This window comes from Pleurodeles waltl, chromosome 3_1 (genome assembly GCF_031143425.1).
Source record: "Pleurodeles waltl isolate 20211129_DDA chromosome 3_1, aPleWal1.hap1.20221129, whole genome shotgun sequence".
In the NCBI taxonomy this organism is placed as follows: Eukaryota; Metazoa; Chordata; class Amphibia; order Caudata; family Salamandridae; genus Pleurodeles; species Pleurodeles waltl.
In genome coordinates this window covers 1,898,601,593-1,898,628,332 of record NC_090440.1, presented here as the reverse complement: position 1 = coordinate 1,898,628,332, position 26,740 = coordinate 1,898,601,593, and the positions used below count along the sequence as shown (strand labels likewise).

Below are 26,740 nucleotides of genomic sequence, written 5' to 3'. Positions count from 1 at the left end.
GTACAGGGTAAACCGCAGTATGCACCACCTCCCTCGCCAGCCCTCTCTGTGCCATCAGCGCCCAGCTCAGCAGAAGGTCACGAGCAATCAGTACTACGGCCAACGCAACTAGCTGGTGTATTAACTTACCCCCACCCCCCACAGCAGCCTCCCCATCTGGTGTTGCTGTTTCTAACAACCCTCCCCTTGCAGCGTCTGTCGTAAATTTGCAATATAAAGAGTTATCCACTTATCCTTTATTTTCAACGACTGGCAACAATGCCAAGGCGGCACTGAAGGCGTTGGAAAGGGAGAATGGTAAAGAAGTAGGCCAAGAGGAAGCAATAATGTAAGTCAGAGAAGGGGCTACAGACAGTGGTATAACCCCCAGCACGGCTTCAGATTGTGTAGTAGAAAGCTCCTCTTTGGCTATGTCCGACCTGATACTACTGAATGCTAGCTCTAATGAGTGTGCTGGGGTACTCCCTCACACCCCCAGCCCTAGTAACCATAGTCCAACATGCAGGATACCTGCTACCTTTTCAGTGGGGGAATGGATGAGGCAGGTTTTAGAGGAGCTGCAGGCAATAAAACTCTCGAGGTGTGGCCCATAAGGAGACTAAAGGGCAGATAAGCCAATTGAACACTCATCTAACCCATCTCTCTACAAGATTAACTCAAGTGGAACAGAGAGTCTCAGATTTAGAACACGCAGGAAGTCAAGCGGAATCGGCAATACCCCAGATTCAATCAGAACTAGAGGATCTCCAATTCAAGTTGGACGAGATGGAAAACAGATCTCAGCTTACACATTTTATATTTGTAGGGGTTCCGGAAGAGCTGGAGACAGCTACGTTCATAACCAAGGTAGTTTCTGATCTCGTCTGCAATTGCATTCTTCCAGATTCTGCAAAAACTGAAGCAGATCTTTCAATAATGAGAGCGCAAAGGGTACCATTTACGCGCTCTGCAAACTCAAAATATCCTCGTACTATATTAGTCAATTTCCGGAGACTATAGGATTAAAGAGAAAATTATTTTGCAAGCAATCAAAAAGAGGAACTTTAAGTCTAGGGACACCTTCAGTTTTCGCGTATTTTCAGATATGTCTATCACCGCTGTCCATCAGCGACGTGAGTTCGTTGGACTGATAGATGACTTTAAAGGGCTGGGGGCTCCAGCCGGTATTGTACAACTAGCCAAGCTTCATAAAGGACAAGCACACGTTTTCCAGCGTGTACAGGATGCAAATAACTTTTTAGCATCTTTAAAGCAATGTTGATGCGGAGCAAGAGGAAAGAAGGGGGTAAAGAGTAGGAAGGAAAACTGTTGTTTCGTGGATATTTTTGCTTATTTGAATTTTTGTCATGCCCTTCTCTCTCTCTGGATTCCTCTGCCCGCCTTTCTTGTTGATCTTTTGGGGTCAGGCTCTAGGAGTGCCATGTCAGTGCACTCTTTCTGGGAATGGGGGGTTGGGCTATGGTGATAGGGTGGTGCAGGGGGTTCAAGGGAGGGGGGAAGGCACAGGGTGGAGTTAGAGCAAAAATGCAGGTGGAGGTCAGCCAGCTATATCCCTTATTCTAAGATGAGATATAAGATGGGAGTGCAATTAAGCGTAATTAAAAATACAGTTGAAATACAATAGGCCATGGCGCTGATGGGGCGGAACATTAAGAAGTGATTGGGTACAAGCTAAGAGCAGCTTCATGTAATTTAAACAGAGCTAATAATAAGGTTAAACTTCAAGCGGTTCTTAACTGGCTTGAAACATCTCAAGTGCAAGTCACCCTTCTGCAGGAAACTCATTGGAAGGCCAATGTCAAGTTACCTAAACTTCCTGCTTATATCGCCCACTCCTACTTTGCATCGCCCGACGCCGCGGTACACGGTGTGGCAGTTTTGTTTTTGAGAAAATTTGCTGGGAGTATAAAGGGAGTTTTTAGAGATCCGCAGGCAAGATGGATAGTAGTTACACCTATGCTGGCAGAAAAAGTGATCCACTTTGTAAGCTTTTATGGCTTAACAGAGGATGATGTAGCGTCAATGCAGGCACTATATGTATCTTTTATCTTCCCTGTCAGGCTATTTTATAATCGGAGGGGATTTCAATATAATACCCAATATCAAATGGGACACATCACGTAGGAATGAAGCGCAAAATAGACCAAGAGCCTGTCAAATGCTTTTTAAACTGATCTCGGATCTAGCATTAGTAGATGTGTGGCGGGCTGACCATCCCCAGGAGAAAGAATTTACATGCTATTGAAAAAGGTACAATACGGCATCAAGAACTGACTAGATTCTAATCTCATTTACACTGCAGTGGCAGGGGTCAGGAATACTTGCAAATTATTTTTCGGATCATTCCGTTCCCTGGGTTAATATTAGTGAAACAGGAAATCAGCAGAGCCGCCCGCAATGGCGATTGGATAGATCCCTCTTGGCAGAGGAAAGTTGGGTAGCAAATCTGGAAGCGTCGGTTATGGAATTTTTAGCCGTGACTAAGAATTCAGCCTCTTTTCAGCATTTGGCGAGCCACTAAAGCTTATATACAAGGGGAGACAATTTCTTTTAAGGCTTTCCTAGGGAAAACAGCTAGCAGTCAAAGTAATTCACTTCAATGGGAGCTAAAGCAGGCATTAAAAAGAAATCAATTACTACCCAGTCCAGAGACTGAATTAACATTGAAAAGAGATCAGGCCAAACTAAGGGACTGTTATCTATCTCAAGAGATACTCAATAGGCATACAAGCTTTCAGAGGCAGTATGCAGAAAGCGAGCATGGAGGTTTCTGGCCTGGTCAGTTAAAAAGAGATCCAACTCTAATTTAATATAAGCTATATTTGATGAGGAGTTGGGTATAATGGTTAGTCAGCCTAAAGAGATAGAAAAAGTATTCCTCTTGCATAATTGTAAGTTGTATACCGAGACAATGCAAGTGAATACTTTACAAATCGAACAGTATTTAGATTCAGTGATACTGCCAAGCTTAGACCCAGGGGCACAAAATATATTAACGTCCCCTATCACTCTTAATGAAGTAGTAGGGGCAATAAAGGATTCCCCAATGGAAAAGCGCCAGGAGAAGATGGCCTTCCCGTCGAGGTTTATAAAATATTAGAGGATCAAATCGCCAAAATATTAGTCGACCTATTTAACGAAATAATAGAAGGAGCTGAGGTCCCTTCAGCATTTTCCAGGGCTATAGTGGTTAGTTTTGCTAAAAAGGATAACCCACTGGGAATATCCGGGCTCATATCGTCCGATTAGCCTCCTAAATCAGGACTATAAATTATTCACCAAGATACTTGCGGTCCGTACGGCTCAGGTGGCGCAAGGACTGATACATGAGGATCAATGCAGATTTTTAGCGGGAAGGCTGCTATCCACCAATACTAATTTGTTGATTCAGGCGATGGATTATTTATCTCATAATCATCATCCGGCAGCAATCATAATGCTCGATGCGGAAAAGCATGTGATCTAGTTCGATGGGAAGCATTGTTTATGGTTCTAGGCATGTTCTGCTTTCCAGGGAAGTTTATTCAGACATTGCGTAGGCTATACATAGGGGCCCAAGCCAAGGTCTCGGTAAACGCACAAATAGCAGGACTGGTACAGATATCACGGGGCACGCAACAGGGTTGCCCTTTATCCTCAGTGCTGTTTGCGCTCTTTATTGACCATTGGCTGCAGTAACTCAGCAGGACCAATATATACAGGCTCCGCTTCCTTTAGCGCCCAAGGTGAAATTATTCGCTGATGAAATGATTTTGTATCTTCGTGCAGATCTGCATCATATTGACAGAGTTTTATCAAAGATCAAGGCTTTTTTCAGACTTTGGGGGGGGCTATAAAATTAATCGGTCCAAATCAGAAGCTCTTTTATATAATGCAGAAATATCAGTTCTACCAAAGGATATTCTGGTATTATCTTCATCTTCTAGCCCCATTAGGTATCTAGGTGTATATGTGTCTAAGAACCCGGCAGACTTGTTTCAGTTGATCTACACGAGGGTTCTTAAAAAGATTCAAGGATTATTATCGAAATCCACTATGATGATTATAGGAAGGACCGCACTGGTCAAAATTATGATTCTCCCCTTGTTGTTTGTTTTTTTCTAGTATAGTTTTGAGAGTTCCTAAAAGGTTTTTCCAAGAGTTGGATTCATTGATTAGACAATTCATATGGAACCATAAGAAACCTCGGCTACCGATAGAGAATCTAACTTTTACAGTTAAAGCTGGGGGGCTGGCACTCCCCAATGTTCAAATATACTATGAAGCTACTATTTTTGGATTGGGCTTGAAGAGCTGTGCAAATGCCAAAACTCAGTTTCTATCTTAACCAAATGTTGGCAGAAACGAACACGCAGCTTTCACAATTTCTTAAATATCCCCGCCTCCCAAGAAGGGTAAGATATAAATTACTGGTAATGATACAGTCTAGTATATTATTAATACAGGCTAAATATCAAATGTGTAAGATTCACCCATTAATGAGACTCAGGGATACATGGAAGATAGGCTTAGAAATTATTCAAAGATATGTTCGAAAGTGGGAAGAGTTAGGGATTAGGACCCTAGCGGATTTTCTTATAGGAGATCATATCAAAACATGGACGCAGTGCGTAATGGAAAAAATTGACATTTCAGAAAGTTAAACATTTTCCTACTGCCAAATACAACATTTTTTACACTCAACGGAAAAAGTAATAGATGTCTCCAATGAAGCTATTTTCCAGGCATTTTATAATGATCAATTAGGCATTGGCAGATGGTATAAGACACTTCAGGGAGGGTGTTCAATTAAGGCAATATCCCAGCTTTTGGTCAGAGTAGAAAATATTACTGGGTGTAAAATAGGGATACAACAATGGCGAAAGCACGAGGTGTCACAAAAAGCACTTAGAGGGGCGAATCTTAAAAAAATGACACTTTATTCCAAATGGCTGCTTTATGATACCCCCGTTACAATAAAGGAAATGTACCCGGAGGCATCAGGTCTATGCCCGTGATGTCAAACGACCCAGGGGGATTAGCTCCATATGTGCTTCTCATGCATGCCCTTGGCAGGGTATTGGGAAAAGATCTTTCAAAGGATTAGTGTCATGATATTGTACTAGCTAGCTCCTAGCCCATTAGTGGCACTATGGGGTATTACGCAAAGCACAGATTTGTCTATTTCCACAAGGCAAATAATATTTGTGGGCACCTTGATATCCAAATCACTGATTCTTCAGGCGTGGAAATCACCAGTACCCCCTACGTGTGCGGCACGGGAGGTAATACGAGCAAATGAAAAGTTTTAGGCCCAACAAGTCGGAGCTTTACGGAGATACCAGTGTATATGGGGGAAGATGAGCAATGTGGAGAACGATTGGGTCGGGGGAGATAAGGGCTAAGATACAAGGCCCCTCTTACAGATATACTTACAGATATATTTGCTTAATTATTATTGGGATAAGGGCATTCGTAAGGCTTGTAGTACATTAGATTGATTTACAAAAATTGTATGCCATGATGTAACCGGGTCAAGTTTTGATCTATGTAATGTAATTACACCTGCAGCAAAAATAAAATATGCTTGTCATTCTTTTGGTGTTGACCACCATTGCAGAAATACATGTTTTGCACAGTGGACAGTGCTGTGACTTCAGTATATGTTCACTGCCCTCTCCCTCATTCCTCATGACTGGTGCCTGCGAGTCCTCATCTTGCATGTCCTACCTTCCTCCCACCGCCCTAAAATCTTACATTTCTGTCTGTGTGACAGTTGTGCCTTCCGGTTTCAATCCAGTTCTTGTCCATCATAACTAATCTGGGTCCCCATTAAATCATTTTTCATTATGGTCCATGCCCATACTAATAGATACCCACCCAAAACTCTCGCACACATGTCAAAATTGTCTTCCATTACCCTGTTCTTGTCTTTTATGTTTGTCACGATAGCACTGTATCTTTGGATAATCAAAGGTATTTTACGTAGCTATTGTGGTTTATCTATATTCCAAACTCTGTCCTGCATGGTCAATCAATCTGGGTCCTTTCCTTCCTATTCATAATTAATCATTTCGGCCTGACCCAGTCATCTCGAGAATATTCTCTTTTCAGACTTCCTATCTTAAATAACCACTTTGTATGTTTACTTCAGTTTTCCATGAGCATGGCTATAAGCCTCATCACTGCTTCAGCTATTGGACTGAATATTCCAGTCCTAGGGATGATCAGTTAAGCAAAGCTGATTTTGGCAACCTGGTTTACCAGAATAGCTTTGTGGTAATCTGAGAGAAAAGACTAGTGTGTTGTAGCTCCCCAGTTTCTGGGCCTGATACTTACATGGCTGCTCACTATATTTGTTTTGCACAAAGCTGTGGGGTTTGGTGGCTGATGAAGTAACTCTACTATTTAACGATTTCTTTAAATGAGCCCTTATAATAGAAATTAAGTTTATAAACAGCTTTGCATTATAAAAACAGGCAAACGTTCTCCTGAAGAATACACTGTGATTCGTAAACAGACTTCAGACACTTTTCTAAATATTATTCTCTTTTTTGCTTCCTTTGGGCTGTAAATACTATAGGTACTCTTATAATTCTTACTTGATAGTATAGAGTAAAACGCCATAAACATGAAGCAGAAAACAAACCAGTGGATCTTTTCACAACACAAAGTATTGCCTCCGCTTAACCACTATAAGCATTATCTTTCCCATACCTTAGTTAATCAGTAACTTAAGTAACTCCACTGTTGGTATATTTAATATATTCAAAAACTTGAATCATCACCGTAGTCAAGCTGGAAATCCACAGTAATGTAAAATCTCAGAAAACCGTGTTGAAATTGCCATAGTACTCAACAAGGTTTGTTTAGTAGTCCCTTCACCTCATTTGAAACAACCTGAACTTTAGCCCAAGAGGTGGTAGTGCTGAGCTGTCCTAGTCTCTCTTGAGGCCACCATAGTGCAGATTTCTATTGCGTGTCATGTGAGTCAGTGCCTGAGAAGTGCTTTGTTCTAACCTATGTTTGACCTTATCCGAATGTTTATTTCTTCTTCGTGGATTTCTGTCAACCCTGTTTTCAGGTTTTAACATACTGTCATTTGTTTTTAGGGGATTACTAAAGTATTTTCCTCAGAACGTGCCTGGGAGGACCACAGCCACCACTATGCCAAAGAAAGGAAAAAGATCTGTCTTTAAGCCCTGCTCATACTGTGGTCAGACGGTCTACAGTGATGATCCTCATGATCAATGTATTTATTGGCATTATTTCACTCATAAAGAGCCTTGCTGCAACTTATGCTTTCCTTAAAGACAGAGAAAGGAGGTTGGCTCTTTATTTACTGGAAGGAACAGAATACTACTTTCGAAAGGCAGTTCCCATTTTCTTGGGCTGATTAGTTGAAAAGTGTCCCGCCAAGCAGTGCCATGAAGGCGGTGCGAAAAAGTAAGCATGTGAAGATTCCTTGGCTGGAATTTATTTCCAAAGCATCCACATCTACATCCTCCCAGCATCATATAAAGCCTTCCTTAGAAAAGACATCAAAGAGGGGTGAGAAACATCCTGTGCAAAAAGGTATCAAAATCCATCTATTCTGGAACCCAGTTAGACTTACCATCGAAGTCTTCAATTACCTAAATCAACAGAAAAGGCTCTGTCAGTGATGACCCAGTTGCTGGCAATTGTGCATCCACTGTTGATAGCAGTGACCAAGGTGATGACAGACCCGTCAATGGCTACTGCAGTAACCACCTCGTAGACAGCATTGTTGATGACCAGAATTACATTGCAGCCGTAAACGTTTGCACAGTATCTTCTGAATATTTCTCCTTAACCTCCAGTCCAGACACCTGATGTGGAACTAGAGGCTGACGCTGGGATCCATGAGAAAGAGTCACACAGCCTACATTCCCTCTTAAATAGGTGTACTCTATCTACCTGAATCTGAAGAAAAAGGAATATCAGCAGGAATACAACCATAGATTTTTGCAGGGGGTAGGCTTCTCCAGCAGCAATGACCATCCTCACCCACGACGTCCTACAAAAATTCACTGAATATGCAGGTGGCATTTTTTTATATATTCTGGTAGGTGCAGAACAATCTGCAACAGTTTGTTCCACAGTAACCACAATTTCCAGTGATATTCCTCCCCCTTCAGTCATCTGTCTCCCCAATACCTAGGGACATGGGGGGAACAGGACACATCTTACTCAGAGGAGGGCAAACATTGTAGAGAAGGAAAGGCTGATGATGATCGTGCACATGAGTGTGAGGACTACATTCCCCCTTAAAGCAATACATCACCATCACAACCTGATTCGGCCCAGACAACATGAGCCATTTTCAGGTCTTACTGGAAAAATACCTCTCCAAGACTTGCGTAAAACAGCAGTGTTTCCACTATGAAAAGGAGCAACCTCACAAAACTACTAACTCATATGTTCATTATGGTTATGTCTGGTCTGAAAGGTCTCAGGATGATGCGTATGCTGGCACAGTTAAGGCAGTTGTGTCCATGCAGATGAAATACAGATCGCCAAAGTTCTGACCCATTGCGCTCGACTGGCCATCCCAAACCTGACTCCCATCAGTGTGGCAGCTCAACATCGATCAAAGAATTCAGTCACTCTGGCATCAGCCCCTTCAGATAGGAATGTTGTACAGGTCGACAACTTGGGACTCTAGGTCAGCTCAGTGGCGGGGACCTCCATTAAAGCAGCGAAAGCCCTGGTCATTTTGGGCCGATATAATTGCCAGATGTGGCAGTACATTTGCCCTAGAATCTCATCCCACAGAACAGACACAAATAAGGACAGTTTTGTAGAAGGTGCAAATGCATTGGTCATCATTATAGATACCGCAATGCATATACAGCTTCCTTCAGCTCACATGAGCGTCAGTCTTTCCCGGGCAGGGATGGCTTAGATCGACTTGCTTCCATCTGGCGGTCCACACCCAGATTTTAGACATACCTTTTGATGGCCAACATTCTTTTTGGGGAAAGACATATCGACAGCTCATTGCGAAATATTTAGACTGACACAGGGGTTACAGAAGACATCCCACTTTATCTTCCTTTTGTGGTTCAGCGAGATCCCAAGCCTGTAGAGGAGGCCAAGGAAGACTATAATACTCTCCAAGACAGTCCTGAGTATGATCAATCTTTTCTTCAGAGACTAGCTCTGAGACTATTTCTAAACACCAGCAAGGAAAAGGGGGCCATCTTGGCCATGCTCCCAGGATAATCAGAAGAGAACTTGATTTTTTAACAGCTTGCCCCAAGTCTTGCCCCTCACCAGTGCCCTTCTGCTCAGGGACAGAATCTTTTCTTTTGCAGCCGATTGGGAAACAATCGCGACAGATGGCTGGATGCAGCACTACAAATTCAAGGTAATGCCATTTTGGCTCAAATCTGGGCCACATATTTTTACAAAGCACCTGGCAACTCTGGCTGCCTTTGTTCAAAGACAAGGTCACCAAGTGTATCTGTAGTTGGACGACTGGCTTATCAAAGCTCCCTCAAGGGAAAAGGCTCATGCCTCTACAGCTGCTTCCTCAGCCTATTTCAAAATCCAAGATTGACTCTAAATACTCTCTCCCACCCTTCCTATGACAAGATTGCACATGCTAGGGCCAATCCATGACACTTGACTATAAAAGCGAGGAAGGAGTGACAAACCTACACACCATGGTAAAAGCATGTCTTGTTACCACCTGCAGGATATGGATGAAACCTAATTAGCAGGAGCTAGATCACCAATAGAAGCAGGCAACAGGTTCATGGAATGGCAAGTCATGAGGAGGCTCAAACAAGCCCTGTTGTGGTCAAGGTTCCCTTCAGAGGAAGGTTGGTACAGAAGGTCCACTCTGACGTCTAACAGATAATCATGACGATGGGTGCATCAGTGAAATCTTGGGTGCCCACATGCAAGAACTGTTATAATAAATCTTTTGTGAATGGTGGTGAAGCAACTTCACATAAACATCTTGAAGCTATGGGTCATCAGATTACAAAAACAGGCTGTGTTGATCAAGACAGCCAACACGATGTTAATGTATTCCATCGCATAACAAGGAGAAACAATTCACTATCTGAAGAGGCACAGATGCTGTGAAACAGTGTCATCTCCAAATGGAGTAGACGTTGCAGTGGAACATCTTCCAGGCTGCCACAACAAAAAGGCAGATGCAGTGAGCTATGTACTCTCGAATTGACACTAGTAGGAATACCATGAGGACCTGGTAAGATCTTTCTAAAGTTTAGCCAGCCAATAATTGAGAGTCACCTTGGAGAGCAAGAAATGTTGGTATTATGCCAGTAGGTTCAATCATCCAAATTCCAAAAGCAATTGCATTTTTGCTGACCTGGTCAAATGTGTTTACTTAAGTCCTGCTGCAGTGTGCCCCTGTTCTCAGGGTACTGAGGAAGATGAAAGCAGATCGCTGTTCCTGATCCTGAATGCCCTGGCATGGCTTTATCAGTTTTGTTACAGCAACCTCCTGAGTAGTGTACCCTCCAGTCCGGTTGATGAATCATCCCAGGTGCCTCTCCAAAGACCGAGATAATCAACCTTGACCTGTAGACACTGAGTTAGACTGTATGGTTCCTGAACACACAGAGAACACCCATCTGGATGTCCCTTCAAACTGCAGAGGCACATTAGCATAGACAAGTGAGCCATTCATAACGAATACCTACAAAGCAAAGGGGGAAAGATTCTGCATGTGGTGAAAGAAAAGGGTCATACTGCAATCTCCATGCCACCCCTGTCAAGTATTACTATACTTGCTTGAGCTAGCCACAGGTGCTCTCAAGCATGCAGCAGTCAAGTTGCACTTGGCTGCAATTTCCAGATCCGGAGGACTTTCTTATCCTTATTCTCACAGAGAATTATAATGTACACTTTATGAAAGGGTGTTTTAGGGCCTTGCCTCAGGTGAGGCTTCTTCCTGTTCTGGTTCGGGGTAGGGGCTCTGAGTTGTGACAGCTCATGCTTCCACCTTTCTAACCTATTCACAGTGCACATTCAAAGTTTATTTCACAGAAAAACGCGCTTCTGTTTGCTCTCACTTCAGGTAGGAGAGGCAGAAACGTTCATGGGCCCATCATAAAGGAAAAATGTATTGGTTTCACTACAGGTAAGGTAATCCTGTGGACCAATCCATACTTTATGCCAAAAGGCCTTTCGGGTTTTCTCTTGAATAAACCTGTTATCCTGTGGTCGGACTTCCCTCTTTAATCTACAGCTGTGGAGAAATCCTGTTTAATGTATGCAGGTGCATCAGGTTCTACATGGAGAGACCTCAGGACATGCATTCCTGGATCAATAATTTGTCTCATTCAACCATCCAGGAAGAGGCAGTTGGCTGCCTTCCTAGGTCACTTTCTGTAATAGTGAGTGCCATAGTAAAGTTAAGTCTTCTCTCCAGAGTAAAGCACGGACACACACTGCCAGAAGCTTGACCAGGACAGCTGAACTCTATGCTAAAGTGTCTTTGTAGGACATTTGCCATGCAGCCATGTAGAAAAGCAGGGATACCTTCAACAAGCATTGCCACCTATATTTGAATGCAGCAGCTAACTCTGGAGCAGAACAAGCAGTTACAGCCTGTTTCAATAACATGAGCCTGTTTCCTGCTTTATCCCAATGTTATGTACTGCTTGCTAATCTTATTCAAGCTTGAGAGAGAATATGTAAAAGAACTAGTGCTGGAGAAGAAATTAGTTACCTGTACCTCCAGATCTCCAGTGCTAGCATCTTTCGCATATTCATGCAACCCTCCCGCCTCCCAGGTCCAAGGCTCATTTCTGTCATAAGTATCTTTCATACTTGAGCTACAAATCCTGAGCTGTGGTGGTCTGTACAGGGAGTAGGCGAGCTTGGAACTGAGATTGATGTGTTACAAAACAAAAGGTTTTGTTGAGGCCTATGGCCCTATTGACACCACTTACTGCTATTTAAAATTACCAGGGATTCCCAGCCTGAGAAACTGATTCAAGCCTGTTGCTCTATGAATGATACTCTCGCTGGAGAATTGACGTTACACGTAATACACAAATTACTTATTGAAGGAGATCCTTCTGAAAGGACTTGTTTGTTTTCTATTCTATGCGTATTTCTTTACTGTAGCTGAGTGACGATTTTGCATTTCTTAACACTAGTCTGTTTAATGCTTGATCATTTACGGGTAATCGTTAATCTGAAAATGGAGGTAAGTTTCTTCCTTGTATTTAGCTTTTCAGTTTTTAGACAAAGTAGTTCTGATTATAGTCCTGTCTACCCTTGGGAAATATATTTATTACTGCAATTTGTTTTTTTTGTTGTTTTTTTTAATATCATGTTTCACATTGTCTTCTCATAATATGATTATGTAACATTATTTGAAATGCCATTGTCGTCCCTGTCCAAATATGGACACACAATTATGTTTATCAGCTGATTCTAATAACTTATATCTTTATATGATTTATATAATATGATTTTGCATTGTGTACCTAGTATATGCTCTGAATCGGCTCCATGATAAGTTTATACTATGTTGGAGTTATGGAGAAAATTTTATAGTGAAATAATGTCATATCTGATAGGGACAACTAGCTGCAGGTTCCGTATCTGAGAAATAGATACCAAAGCAATATCACCCCAGAAGGGGAGCTACAAACACATCCCTCCCAAGTCTCGCAAAAAAACAACCAATCAACTAAGAAGTAGTAGACCAGCTATGAGATAGCCAGGGGTGAGAAGAAGCATGTAGCTCAGTCAAAAAGAGTGGATGACCTACAGCGGCTAGTCTTTGTTTCTATCAGATAAGGCGTTACCAAAGGTAAGTAGATTGTTCTTTAATTCTCATGTTTCTCAGTTTCATGATAACGGGTAGGTACATTTTTGGAGTGATGAGGCACTATATATTTAAAATTGGCAATGGTATTTGAGTCATTTTAACACACCATATTCGGAAGTTAGTATTGTTACAAGAGTCAACAAGTTTCTGTTTGTATTTAAAACCCCGATGAAGGGAACATTTTGCAAAACCTGTCTCATCTATCTGTTTAAACAATTCTTTATACATTGAAGGCAATTTAGTCTGCATCTAAACTGGTTGCAGTTTTATTGGTTGTCTATAAGAAGCATTTATACAAATACAAATTCCAATATTATTGATTTTTCTTTTACTGTTTTGCTATTTTGACAAAACATTAGTGTCCAAAATCTTTCTTTTCTTTTCAATTTTGTATTGGCACCATATATTTGTAGCATATGTTGGCTGCAGATACCCATGTATGCACACTCCTGCCATCTAGTGTTGGGCCCAGACTTTACAATGTGTGCTCCTCGAGGAAGTCTTTATGGTCGACGTTGTGCATCGTATCTTCTCCTCAAGGCATTGTGCATGTTCAACCGCTCTTTTGTTTAATTTTTATTCCTGACGTCAGGCTAGGATGGACTGAGTTGTAGCTCTGAAGGTTTGAACGCCCGAGCGGCTTTGACAGCGAAAACAAACACAGCTCCTGCGGCAGTTGGAACCATGTAGGATATACTCAGTTGCAGCCAACTTCACATTTATTCGTCTTCCACACTAGTTGAGATGATACGCCTACTCTGACACCATGACGTCTGCAATCTGTGTCTATCGCCGTAGCACAGGAAGCAAGACTGCACCACGTGTAACGTTTTCAAAAACAAAAAAACACTGAGAAGCAGACACGATCAGACGAACTCACACCATGAAGATGGCAACAGAGGCAGAGTTATCTTAAGAAGATGCCCACAGCGAGGGTAAGTTGGACTTCGACATCACACCCGCTCAGGGGGTGCATCATTCTCATCCCGCACGGTCTCCTCTAATGAGTCGAGTGTGGGAGAAGTCAGGTGTGCAGGGTGAGGAAGCTACGCACCAGACTGCAGTACTTGTGTCAGGTCCTAGAATGAAGACAACTGCAAGGGTCAGGAGCACAATTGAATGACCCTGATTGATGAAAATTTTACATAGCCCTCCCCCTCAACGCTGCAGTGCGCCACAGGCTCTAATCGTCATTAAGAATGCGCTTAAGAGCAGAGATAAGCCGAGCAGGTTCTCAGTCCCAGTCAAGAAGACCAGGTATACAGACAATGAGGCAGCAGACACCAGGTCTACATTGGTGCTGAAAAAGCCATCGTCTTTGAGCCACTCATCTGCGCCAACGAAAGATCCTCACCCGGCTTCAACACCGCAGAAGCACTTGTATCTGAAAAAATGCTTGCGCAGTGTCATTCGAAATCCAAACAATCATTGGCTTCGAAGAAACAAAAGGAACATGGTCACTCTTCGACATCGGAGAAAACGCTGGCTCCCACCACGACAAAGACAAGTGCCTTTCTCAGCCACAACAACAGAACCAGAGAAGCAGGCAAAGGTATCGTAAAAACAAGTCTTAAAAGAGGAGGAAGGCAATGTTTTTGAAAGCTTACTGAAGTACATGCCGGAAAAGCACCTTAAGCAGCCATCCAAAAGAAAAGGTTAACAATTGGATGTGCCACAGCCACTACCTAAAAGAATGGCTTCTGAACATTGGACCACAGCTCAATGCCTTTACATCAACCTCTATCCCCCACAAACAAGATTACCCTCACCTACTCAGGAAGACGAAAGAGGGGATAGCTCCTGAGCTTGAGCAGTATTTCTCAGTTACCCTCCTCAGCCCAGACCCATGGAATGACTATGATGTGGTCCTTCCGGACACAGACATAGAGCCGCTAATCCCAACAAAAGCTTCTCCACCTGATGGCACCACCTCATACTATAGTGTCATACAAAGGACTGTGGAATACCATGAACTACCCATGCAGACCACAGAAGAAGAAACCAATTTCTTAGTAAATGCTTTGAAAAACTGAACGTACAGTACAATATCTATGGACAGTAAGTTCTATTTTTAAAGTATCCAAGTACATTTTTAAAGCTTCTGTCAAATCCAGGATACTCACACCAAGGATAGAACGCAAATACAGGTCTTCTCCATCAGACCCTGTCAGGGAATACCCTACTGCAGACTCCCTAGTTGTCACTACAGCTTGATAGAACTGCATCGCCAGGCACCAGGGAAGCTCCACCTCCTAACAATGAGAGTAAACGTATTGATGCAGCAGAGAAAAGGGTGAGTACAGAACTTGCCAGTCACTGGCAGATTGCTAATTCTGTGGGCCTATTGTCACGCTATAAAAGGGCCACAAGGGATGATATGGAGGCCTTACAACAACATCTCCCTGATCAACATAGGAAAAAGTGGGAGATCTAGTTACGGAAGAGAGACCGATGTCAAACGCAACCATCAGATGTACATTAGATAGTACAGACACCACAGCACAAGGCAGTAATTCATGAATAATGCTCCGTAGACATGTCTGGCTTTGCAAATCTGGGTTCAAACCAGAAGTGCAAGAGCACATTTTGAACTTTCTTTTTGAAGGTGAACATCTTTTTGACCCAGAGGTTGACACACAACTAGAAAAGATAAAGGATACAGAAAGAACCAAGTCAGTGGAAGCCTTGCTGATCACTACGCAAAAGCAACAACCCTTTGGCACTATCAAGGGAGAGGGGCCTCAGAGTACCACACCAGAGCCCAAAGCTACCAACGGCAACAGCAGTACCACCAGCAATCAGGAAAAGGCTATTACCGAGGTGGATATAAATCACAAGGTAGAGGTAAAGAAACGCCCACAAAAGGGAGCCTCCTCCACCAAGCAGTGACTCCCCAGCCATTTCCCCCGACCACACATCACCTGTCAGGGTGAGGCTACAACACTTCAATCAGTTGTGGACAGACGTGGCATCAGACCAGTGAGTGTTAGACATCATCACTCAGCAATTTTGTCTAGAGCTCAAACAACCTCCAAATATACCACTAAGAAAACACATCCTAAATCCATAACATCTACACCTGTTGAAGGAAGAACTAAAAACATTATTACAAAAAGCAGCGATAGAACCTATATTTGCTTATGCTTTTCCACCTCTCCTACTCATTCCCTATGTAGTCTGGAAACTCAGGTAAACATCACTAAAAATAATACCCATACCTCCAAGATGGGCACGATAACCATGGTACACAACATTGCAGGAGCTCTCCCTAATACATCACAAGTAACTTCTGAACATTCCAGATCTTCTCATTCACAGCAGGGGTAGCGTGAGGCATCCCAGTGTTCAACAGCTCAATCTGGCTCCAGAGGTTGTAGAATTTTGATACCTATAACTACCTCCAGAACATATGGACTTTCTAAAGTAAGCCCGACGACCAACCACAAGTGTGTTATACAGCAAAATGGAACGCTGTGTTCACCCTTGTGCTACAAGCAACATAAATCCTTAGTCACCAGCTGAACCATAACTGCTGTGTTACTTGTTTCATGTTCAAAAATCACATTTGGCATACAGGTCTATAAAGCTGCATTTAGGCGCAATTGCTCCATAATTACAAAGCAGAAAGCAACAACTGCTTTTTTGCATACCTGTCATAAAAGCATTCATGGAGCGACTCAAGTCATTCCATCACGTACACCTCTTGTGCCATCCTGGAACTTAAACATTTTTTTGACTGAGTTAATATCTGTACCATTTGAACCTATGCATAAATTCGAACTACAATTCTTAACATGGAAAGTGGCTTTCCTTGTTGCAATAACATCACTAAGAAGAGTGAGCGAAATACATTCACTAACTATTGAGAAACCTTATTTCCAAGTATTCCAAGACACGGTTTCCCTGTGCACACACCCGAAGTTTCTGCCAGAATTTATATTACCTTTCCACTTATATCATACATTGGATTTACTGGTTTTCTTTCCAAAACCAGAAACAGTTGCAGAAAGGGTGTTGCATACACCAGCTGTTAAACACATCCTTATATACAATGTAGAAAGAACAAAAACATTTTAAAAAAACACAACTATTTGTATATTTTTCAAACCCAAGGAAAGGTAAGCCTATCTCAAAAGCGTGAATCACTAGATGGATAGTTAAATGTATACAAATTTGGTACATCAAAGCAAAACACACTACCAACAAGCCAAAGGCTTATTCCACAAGGAAAAAATTAACATCAGTGGCTTTCTTAGGAAATATCCAGCTAACAGACATTTGAAAAGCCGCAGCATGGATAAAACCCACACACTTTTACCAATCACTATTATGTGGATGTACAAGCCAGAGAGCAAGCTCTAGTGGGGCAAACAGTTCTATCCACATTATTTCTGACAAATACACCCTTTGATGCCTAATGCCACAGCAAGAGGAGTACTGTTTTATAGTATTTGCAGCCAACACATGCTGCGAATGGAGTATGTTACTTACCCTCTAAGCTTGTATTAATAGCATATAGTGCTGCAGATTCACATGTACCCTGCTCCTCCCGGGCAGGTATTAGATGGTGACACATATACACACTAAATGTAAGCATGTTTAACAGCAAACACCAACTTAGCTGTAAGTAACATACTCCTTTTTAGAAGTATGGTATTCAGATATTTGCCTGTAGTGACCACCTCCTAATTTTTTTATGGTTGGTAATCTATACCCAGGAGTTGGGACAGTGAAGGAGACAGTGACTGGGGTAAACAAAAATAACACTGTAGTGCTTACCATGCACTGTATGTTATGGCTTCCAAAACCTTACGGTTTCACAATTTCTCGCTGCTTGCTCTTCCAAGTTTTTAATAGAACTATCTTTATTCAAGACTTAAGAAGAGTTACAAGGGGGCATGATCTGTACACTTTAGAGAGGTGGCAATCCCTGGTTCACTTAACTAATAAAATGTAAGTATATGTTTGTGGGTTGCCTTAGGTACAGAGGCAGTGCATACTTCCACCATCTAGTGTTGGGCTCAGACATGAACAACTTGTTTTTCTTCTAAGGAAGTCTTTTTGAGTCATGGGGCTTAGTGACTCGACCTATTGGTGTAATTGCGCATGGGCATCAGCTTCATTTGTTTTTTCTCTGCTGTCTGGTTCAGTCGTGTCATTGTGAGATCCGGTTTAATGCCATGCCCTCAGATCAGTCCCCTCATCTGTTTCTACTTAACAATTCTGCTTCTAGTCTGTTTTCAAACATCGCCTTACATTCTACTCTGTCTTGGTTACATAACTCTCAACTCCCACCGTCTGTTAAGAATGTCCCAGTGATGGAAAGGACTTAATTTAGATTCTGCCGTACTTGCCAAGTACCAAAGTTCTAACCTTCACGAAGTCTGCAGTCTGTTTCATGACCACTGAGAGGACTCCTGTTTGGCGTGTCTTGCATTCCGTTACAGAAAGACTCTTTGAAACCAATGTACTTGTCCTCCCGCTTCAGCTGCCATGGCACATAGACAGGAGGTGGAAGACACTCTGGATATCTTTGGAGAGCTTGAGGAGTCGGATATTGAAGAAGTGGTTGCTCTAGGAATCGGAATTAGAGCCAGTGTTCTCTCCGGAAAGTGTCAACTCTGAGGTGAACGTCGAGTCCAAACAGCCTCCGCGGGCCTGACACCAAAGGACCTCAGTGAGTACTGATGCTCCCTGTACTCACCACCTAGGAGGACCAACCCCGAGCTCCTGTGCTGCCCAGGAGTCCTCTGGAGCACCAGTGCCTTCTGGCCATGGCAGACACTGCAATTCTGAGTTGGATCCAGCCCCTGTTCCACACTATGTGCTGAGGTTCTCCTCGAAGCACAGAGCCTCAGTGCTGGATCTTAAGATGCACTGTTGCCCACCATCTGACTCGAAAGGGGTGAAGCTGAAGATTTCAAAACCAAGGAAGTTTGCATAAGAGCTGAGGGCAAGTTTGGCGCTGATACACACCGTTCCGAAGCGTTCAAAGGCAAGATCAAGCTCGGTGCCCTCTGGCAGGTGACCATCTTCAGAACCATAGAGACCCTCTTCCTCTGCAGCTTCCAAACACTTCAGTCAGACAATCCTTGAGCAGCTGCAGGAACATCTGCATGCTCGATGGCAGCGGATCCATATCCAGCCAGGCAAAGGTCAGATTCTGGCAAAGACTTCACAGGTGCCAAAGGACTCTGTTCCTTGTAAGAGGAAGTTGACTTTCGAGGAGGCCATCACCCCACTGGTCATCACTGCTTCCAAAAGGCCTAAGAAACATGACAGAGCTACCTCTTCCCTGCCCTCCTTATCTTTCCCCCTCTCTCCCTTTTCTCCTTCTCCCCCTTACCTAGTTTCTGACCTTTAGAGCCACCACAGCACTCACTTCGGGGTTCCTCGTACTTAGGGGATGGGGCCAGTCCTAGGACCCCCCCCCCCCCCCCACATGAACCTGCTCATGACGCACAGGGCCCTGACCCTTGGGATGACTATGATAATCAACCCCTGCAGACACAGACCCAGACCTGTACCCTGCTAAGCCTTTACCTCCAGATGATGTCACTATATATCATAAGTGTCTACACAGGGGTGCCACCTTCCACAATGTAGAACTCTATGTGCAGCAAGAAGAGGATGATTTCCTTGTACAAACCCTCTTCTCAGCATCCCTGCAATACCTCCTGATGCCCAAAGGGATTCTTAAACCTGCCATGGGGATTTTCAAGAAGCCCATCAATGTGAGAGGTATCACATCTATGGTAAATAGTAAGTATAAAGCCTCCCCTAGTGACCCGTCGTACATTTGTGGCCAGTTACCCCATAACTCATTGGTTGTCCATGCTGCCAGTAAGTGTGCTAACATCTATGGCACTGGTGATACACCCACTTCTGATTGTGAGAGTTAGAAGATACATGGGACAAGAGGATGGAAGCACAGTCCGCTATTCATTGATGCATTGCCAATTCCATCGGCCTGCTCTCCCATGAGACTGCTCGCACTTGGATCAAATGATGGATTTAGTGGAGCATCTCCCGGACAAGTACAGCAAGAAAGATTAGCAGAGGGGAAGGTTATCTCCAACACTTAAACACTTGCTGTGGTGTGGATGCCACGGGTAAAGCCGCTTGTGGCATTAAATCTAGCATTCTCTTGCAGGGCCTTGCTTGGCTGCGGGTTACTGGTTTTAATCCGAAGGTCCAGCAACATCTAGTAAATGTCTTTCGATGGTCAGCATCTCTTTGGTCTTCAGGTCAATGAGATGCCAGAGAAAATAAAGTAAGACCCAGATACAGCCATTGCTATGGGCATCCTACAAACACTGTTAACTTGAGGTTGCTTTTAGCGCTCACAGTTCAGTGGTATATTATAAGACAACCACCTGCCCCCAACACCCCCCACCACTCCCACCCCCTCCCCCACGCCAGAACACTTCCACCTTAGCAAAACAACTGCACCAATCCCCCTCGCAGAGTTACTACAGGAGTGGAACCAGTGCAACATTAGCAAGAGGAAACAGTGCAGTCTCAAAAGGAACTGCCCCTTCAAAGACGTGATGTCCTTTGACTTTCCACCGATCACACAACACCTTTCGAGGAAGAATTGCAGGGTTTCTGCCCTGCTGTTCAAAAATCACCTTGGGCATTTGGGTTCTTGATATAATAGAGGAGGGGTATTGCCTGGAACTCACACAAACACCAGCAAAACTCCCCCTCGTCAACATATTGTCCAAAGACCATCTGGAAATTCTTCACGAGGAGGTACAAGCCCCCCTGGACAAGTCTCAACACCAAGGAAAGAGTGTATACTACCTCTACTTTTTATCCCAAAGGAGGGCACCTCCCTCAAGCCCATCCTGGATCTCAGGACTCTCCACAAATACATTCTGTCAGAGCACTTCAACATGGTGACTCTACAGAGCGTCCTACAACTCTTGCAGAAAAACGGCTTCATGACTGCCCTGGATCTGAAGGAAGTGACCTTCACATACCCATCCAACCAGCACATCAGAGATATCACAGGTTTGTGTTAAGTAAATACCATTATCAATTCAAAGTGCTTCCAGCCGGGGTTACCACTGTACCAAGAGTCTTTACCAAATGCCTGGCCATGGTGGCTGTTCATCTCAGGAGGAGGTTCATCCATATGGTCCCTCACCTAGACGACTGGCTGATCAAGAGCAGCATGCAGCAACTCTGTCTGGCGCACCCCCCAAGCCACAATACACACCATGCACAGTGTTGGTTTCACCATCACTCTGACCAAATCCCTCCTTCAACCCCTTCAGCGCAGCCCTCTTTTTGGGGCATTCCTAGAAGCATACATGAGATAAGCTTACCCCCAACCCACCCAGAGTACAAGCCTTCCAAAACATGCTGCCTCTTTTTCAGCTAGATCAGCAGATAACAGAACTGTGATGCGCCTATTAGGCATGGTGGTGTCCTACATAACTATAGTTCCTTATGCCAGGCTTCACATGTGCCTGTTGCAAGGGTGCTTTGTTGCCCCGAGGTCTCAAGCGGAGGGCCATGTAAGTGATCTAGTGTTGGTTTGGGGCTGCAGACATCATTCTCTTCAGTGGTGAAATACAGACAAACTTTTGCGGGGTGGCTCTTCCTGGACCCAGATCCGCAAGAGACTATCAGCACTGATGCCTCACTTCAGGCTGGGAGTGCATCTCAATCACCTCACTGTTCAGGGTCTGTGGACTCTGCCCAGCAAACTCTTCACATCAGTCACCTGGTGCTGCTGACCATCCAGCTTGATCTTTGGGCTTCCCATCCTCTCGTTCAAAATAGACCTGATATGTACAGACAACACAGCTGATGTGTTTTACTTACAGAAACAAGGGCCATACATTCCCCACAGTTTTATGTTACCCATAACATCTGGCAGTGGGCAATTCATCACAGAGTCCATCTGCTTATTCATTGCATTCCAAGAGTGGACAAACATCTAGCCAACTTCCTCAGCAGGATGAATTTCAAAGTACATGAATGGGATCATCACCTCCAGGTCCTATGCACTTACTTTCAGCATGTTGATGGGAGTTCCCACAGATAGACCTGTTAGCCACCGCCGAAAACTGAAAATGCCCAAATTTTAAAGCCACATTATCACACCTACAGTTTCTGGACAATGCACTTTGGATGAGTTGATCCGGGATATTTACTCTTTTCTGCCTCTTCCACTCCTACCATTCATGGTCAAGAGTCAGAGGCAGACTTTCTTCACGCTCATCTTGATGGCACCAACCTGCCTGGGCACGCCAGCCATTGAACTCCACAGGACCTGGTCTTCTCACACAAAACCACAGCACTCTGACACCCCAAACCTTAGCAGCTCAGCTTTGTGATTTGGCTCCTGAGGGCTTAGAATTTGGTTACCTCACTCTACCAGAATAGTGTATGTCTATTCTCAGAGGCATGACGGCCCACTACTGTCTTGGCCAGACATCATGCTAGAGTTAACAAGGCTGTCTTATGCACACTTTTCCAGTCTTCTGAAAGGTCCTCAGGCTAAGCAGCCTCTTTTAGGAGGCTTTACAGTCTATGCACAGCATGTGTATCTACAGCTAGATATGAACGAAATTTTTTACCAAATACATCTGTTCGCGGCTTGTAATGCTGTAGATTTGCATGTACCACTGTCTTCCCCAGTCACCTAAGGTTGTTGCAAATATCTACTTTTCTTTCCTTATCTCTGCTTTGTGTAATCATATCTTCCGTATTCTCTGTGCTCAATTTGCAATCTTGCCCTACATGCAGGGAAAACAATATATAAGAATTTAACCAACGTGTAAACGCATTACCACTAATGGGTGGAGTCCGTAGTACGTCTTGTGAGTTGCAGACTTCTTTTGAAGAAGAACAATTTGTACTTGTCCGAGCCCAACACTAGATGATGAAAGTATGCACAGCATGTGAATCTGAAACGTCATGCCACGAAAAGATGCTTTCAGGGTAAGTAACATTTTCCTTTCAAGCTCAGCTTGTCATGTGGAATTTCTCACCAACAGTAAAAACAGAAGTTACTGAACTGAAAATGTGCTCATTTTTATCTCTGAACTTTTTGTAGGTTCACTCGCTTTATGATATTTATACATGAAGTGCTTGCTTTTGTTTTGATTGTGAAAACTAATCAAATATACGCTCGAGCATTGAAACATGAGGCTCTATCGGAAGGAAATTCCTTCTTTGTATTCTGCTTAGAGTGCTTTTGACAACTTCATACATTGTAAATATCTTAGAATTTGATGTATTTCTACCCTGAAGCTTTTTAAGTTGTTGCTTTGTGTTCTTTTTCTAGGCCAAAACCGCTACATGAAATTCCTCCCTTCTACTGTCCTGACAAGAATAAAGTGAACTTTATTCCGAAAAGTGGCTCTGCTTTCTGCCTTGTCAGCATTCTCAAGCCCCTTTTGCCCACACAAGAACTCACATTTAAGGGCTCCAACCACAGCTTGTCAGTGTCTGGCATGTCCCCTGCCCTAGTGCAGCCCATTGCTCTCGCCTCACTTTCTGCTAGCACAGAACAAGATCGCATATCCCGAGGAACAAGCACAATTTTCCAGCCTCACACAATGCTTCAGCCTTCAGGACACATTGAGGATGTGGATGGCTAAAGCATGTGGACATCTGCCTTCAAGCGCTCAAGACTCAGTGGGAAGCTTTATTCGAAAAGTGACTGGAAAGTTCATGTCGCTCTAACTTGCTCTGCTTGCCTATGGTCTTATAAGCTGTTAAATTGGTAGCATTTTACTATCCTCGCTAGTATTTTGGAAATATATGGAGGATTCGGGAAGACTACAGGAGCATGAAAAAGATACAGGGATCGTGAGAGGATGAAGCTCCAGCTTAGTCTGCCAAGCTTGTCTTTTGTTTCTTTAAAACACTACTGAGAATGATGATGATAATTATTTGCCACGGTTGGACCAGTGCATTAAGGATCATTTTCTTTGTGTTCCGTCTTGAGTTTCAAGTTTTCAAAGTACAGACCGAGCAACTAAAAGTAGCCTAGCTTGCAGCGGGACAGATTGATAAAAGTATTAAACAGTAAATGCAGCAAAACTGCATTAAAATCCTTTTTTTATGAAAATCGTTTTATAAAAACCAAATGTTTGCTATTTTTCTGACTTGCAACAGGGTAGAATGTAAGAAACCGCTTACTTTACTACTATTTTGTAGCTTTGTTTTTTGTAAGCTGTTTCCAGCTTCCGGGACCAAACGGATTGTTATATATTCCACCCATTTTTTTGATCACATTAAGACTTGCTGGATATCTTTAAATGTAATTAGGTAACGTCTGATAACATTACATAAAAATGAAATGCTAGGAAAAATGACTAGATTTGTTCAAAGTGCACTAGTCGGTAAGACTCGTTTGTAAAGTAAAATGCACCTTGTCTAATCCCTCTAACTATTGGTTGAACAAGGCGGCGACATGTTGCTGTTTGGAGTGCGTTATATACTGCCCTCCGCATATGCAGAATATACACAAGAAGTGTTTAATGAGTGAAGTTTTGTTTTTTATCCCCCACCCCATCCCAAACACCCCGAATGGCGCACCTAAACGGGAGTGGGCTCAGCTCTGCTGCAACTGTCCATTTCCCTCACATGCCGCCTAATACACCAGCTGACCTGTTCACTGTGGTGCAGTTCGGTTCCAGTCTTACATGCAATTAATTGATGCGACAACGCAATATCAGATGATTGTCACTAGCATGCCAAAGTATTTATTTTTCCTTTACTAGACGTCCACTTCTTTTTCACAGTCGGAAATTATCATAAATTTTAATTCTAAGTGAGCAAGAGGACGACTCCTCGAGTTTTTGCTTATGGATTGAAAAATACGTAACGTGATGTTTCATCAGAGGAGCTCTACAACGATCTGCCTTGCCATTCAGTAGAATCCCGAAGGTGGGATCACTGGTTTAATCGCCCTACATTATTTTACAGTTGGCAAAGCGTATTACTTCCACGTACTGTATAATTGGAATGTTTTCGGATGTTGCTTTAGTGCCTATTTGTTGCCAGTCTGGATTCCTTACTACTCTTTCTCTAAGCTGAAAGTCCAGGACTGGGATTTACACATAATAGGACGATATATGTTTCGACTAAACCTTAAGTCTTTTGGAAACAAATATCAACCTTTTAAAGACATCTTACAAGGGTGCATACATTTATTATGCATTTAGCTTAATGATTTAGAAAAAAATATCCTTCTCTGCAGTAAAACCATCTTTGGGGCATTTAATTGCACAAAAAAAAATGCTAAACTGAGAGGTGCATGGCTTAACTAGGAACTCGTGCAGATAATACTTATGATTGACTGTGTATGCTACACTTGTAAATCAGAACAGTAGTGTTGGATAGGTAAATCGCAATAGACTGTTTTACTGTGCACGTGTGCCTTATTAAAAAAATTAACAGAGTTCCCAAAAATAACTTATTACTTTTGATGAGGCTGCATTTCTATATGATTTTGCCTTACTACAGTGGTGTCTTGTGCAAGTGAGTTGGGCTAGTTGTGCATTGAGGGACTAAAATGTCAACTACTTGTTCAGCACCCCTCAAAGATGTTGCAGGAAAGGCTTCCTTTACCTTACAACTATATTGAGGTGAAGAAGTTAAATATTCCCTCACAGTACACCTGTAATTAGAGTGATGGTTCATTTTTGTTACAGAGAAGAAATGCTACTAAATACCTTAGCATGTGGTTGTATTTTCTCACGCTCTTCGTTTACAAGTGGTCTCCTGATAATAAAGATGTTATTAAGAATGGGACCAAAGTCCTTCAAGGCATAAGCTGAAAAGGAAACCGACTTTTCCTGAGCAGCACATAAACATTGTGCATTTATACTTTGTGCCTGAACAAGGCTTCTTTAAAATAGTATTTTATTCTGTCAGTAAAACAATCCTACAACAGGATCGTTTTCTACAACATGAAGAGCAAGACAGAAAGTATTACACTGATTGATATGCTGCACAGACTACCAACTTTCCCCTTTTTAGGTGAGACATCTTAAGTCTTTATAAAAACGCCGTTAAGGGATGGGTTTACTCCTCAATCAGTATTACATAAGCTTAAACCGGGTAATTTAGCTTGATATTTTAGCAGCACTTCATTTTTTCTGCACTTGTGATAGAATTTAGGTAGACCAGTTTCAATGAATGGCTGCTACAGCAATAAATGGATTTCCAGAACAGTGTTCTCCACACCAATCTGCACCGTTCCTTTCTCTTGGTAAGTCCCTTTTTACACAGTTACCCAAAGGATGAGTGTGTCTGTTCTTTTAATAAACACCACCATGTACCAAATGGTAAAATGTGATCTGTTAAGTTAATAAAAACCTTCAAACTAAGCATTTTTGTTTTTTTTCATTACAAAAGCATTACTTAAGTGCACAATCTCTTTGAAACAAAAATGTATTTGTTGCTGTCGGCGGTATAAAAGAAATTCAGTTCCTTTGGTGCTATACATGTGCCTCATACATATCTACATACAGAAAAACCATCAGAATACGTTAGAAGTAAAAAATAAAAATAAAAAAAAAGATAGCACCCAGGCAAGTTTAATGAAGTTTTCAAGTCACATAGGAGTAACAAGATGTGCCATTCTTCGTATCCTGTTTTTGGTTTCTCGTTGGAACTGTGGGGATCATGTCTTAGCAACCATCTTTAAAAGGATCAGTCTGCTATGTGGACACCATGCAGTCAGGCCTGTTCACACAAATGTCGGGATGCAAGGGAATAGCTCTGCTTCTGAGGTCTGCAATTGAACAAACATTGCCCCACTGCTTCAGCAATGCCCCATTAATTACGAATCCTTCTAGAGGAGCTGGGCATTCATGTGGAGGGAGCCATGTCACCTCTCCTCAGACGTCTAGTCACATTCTTGCACCTGCTTTCAGCACCTCAGCC

General features: G+C 42.8%; 1 protein-coding gene across 1 annotated transcript in view; it reads left to right on the top strand.

Moving 5' to 3' along the window:
• FAM117B (family with sequence similarity 117 member B) overlaps positions 1-26,181 on the top strand; it is a 399,159-nt gene extending 372,978 nt beyond the window's left edge. Inside the window, exon 8 of the mRNA XM_069226040.1 lies at positions 23,127-26,181. Coding sequence (XP_069082141.1) covers positions 23,127-23,442 — 316 coding nt within the window. The 3' untranslated portion in view covers positions 23,443-26,181. The remainder of the gene's footprint in view (positions 1-23,126) is intronic.
• Positions 26,182-26,740: the final 559 nt, after the last annotated feature.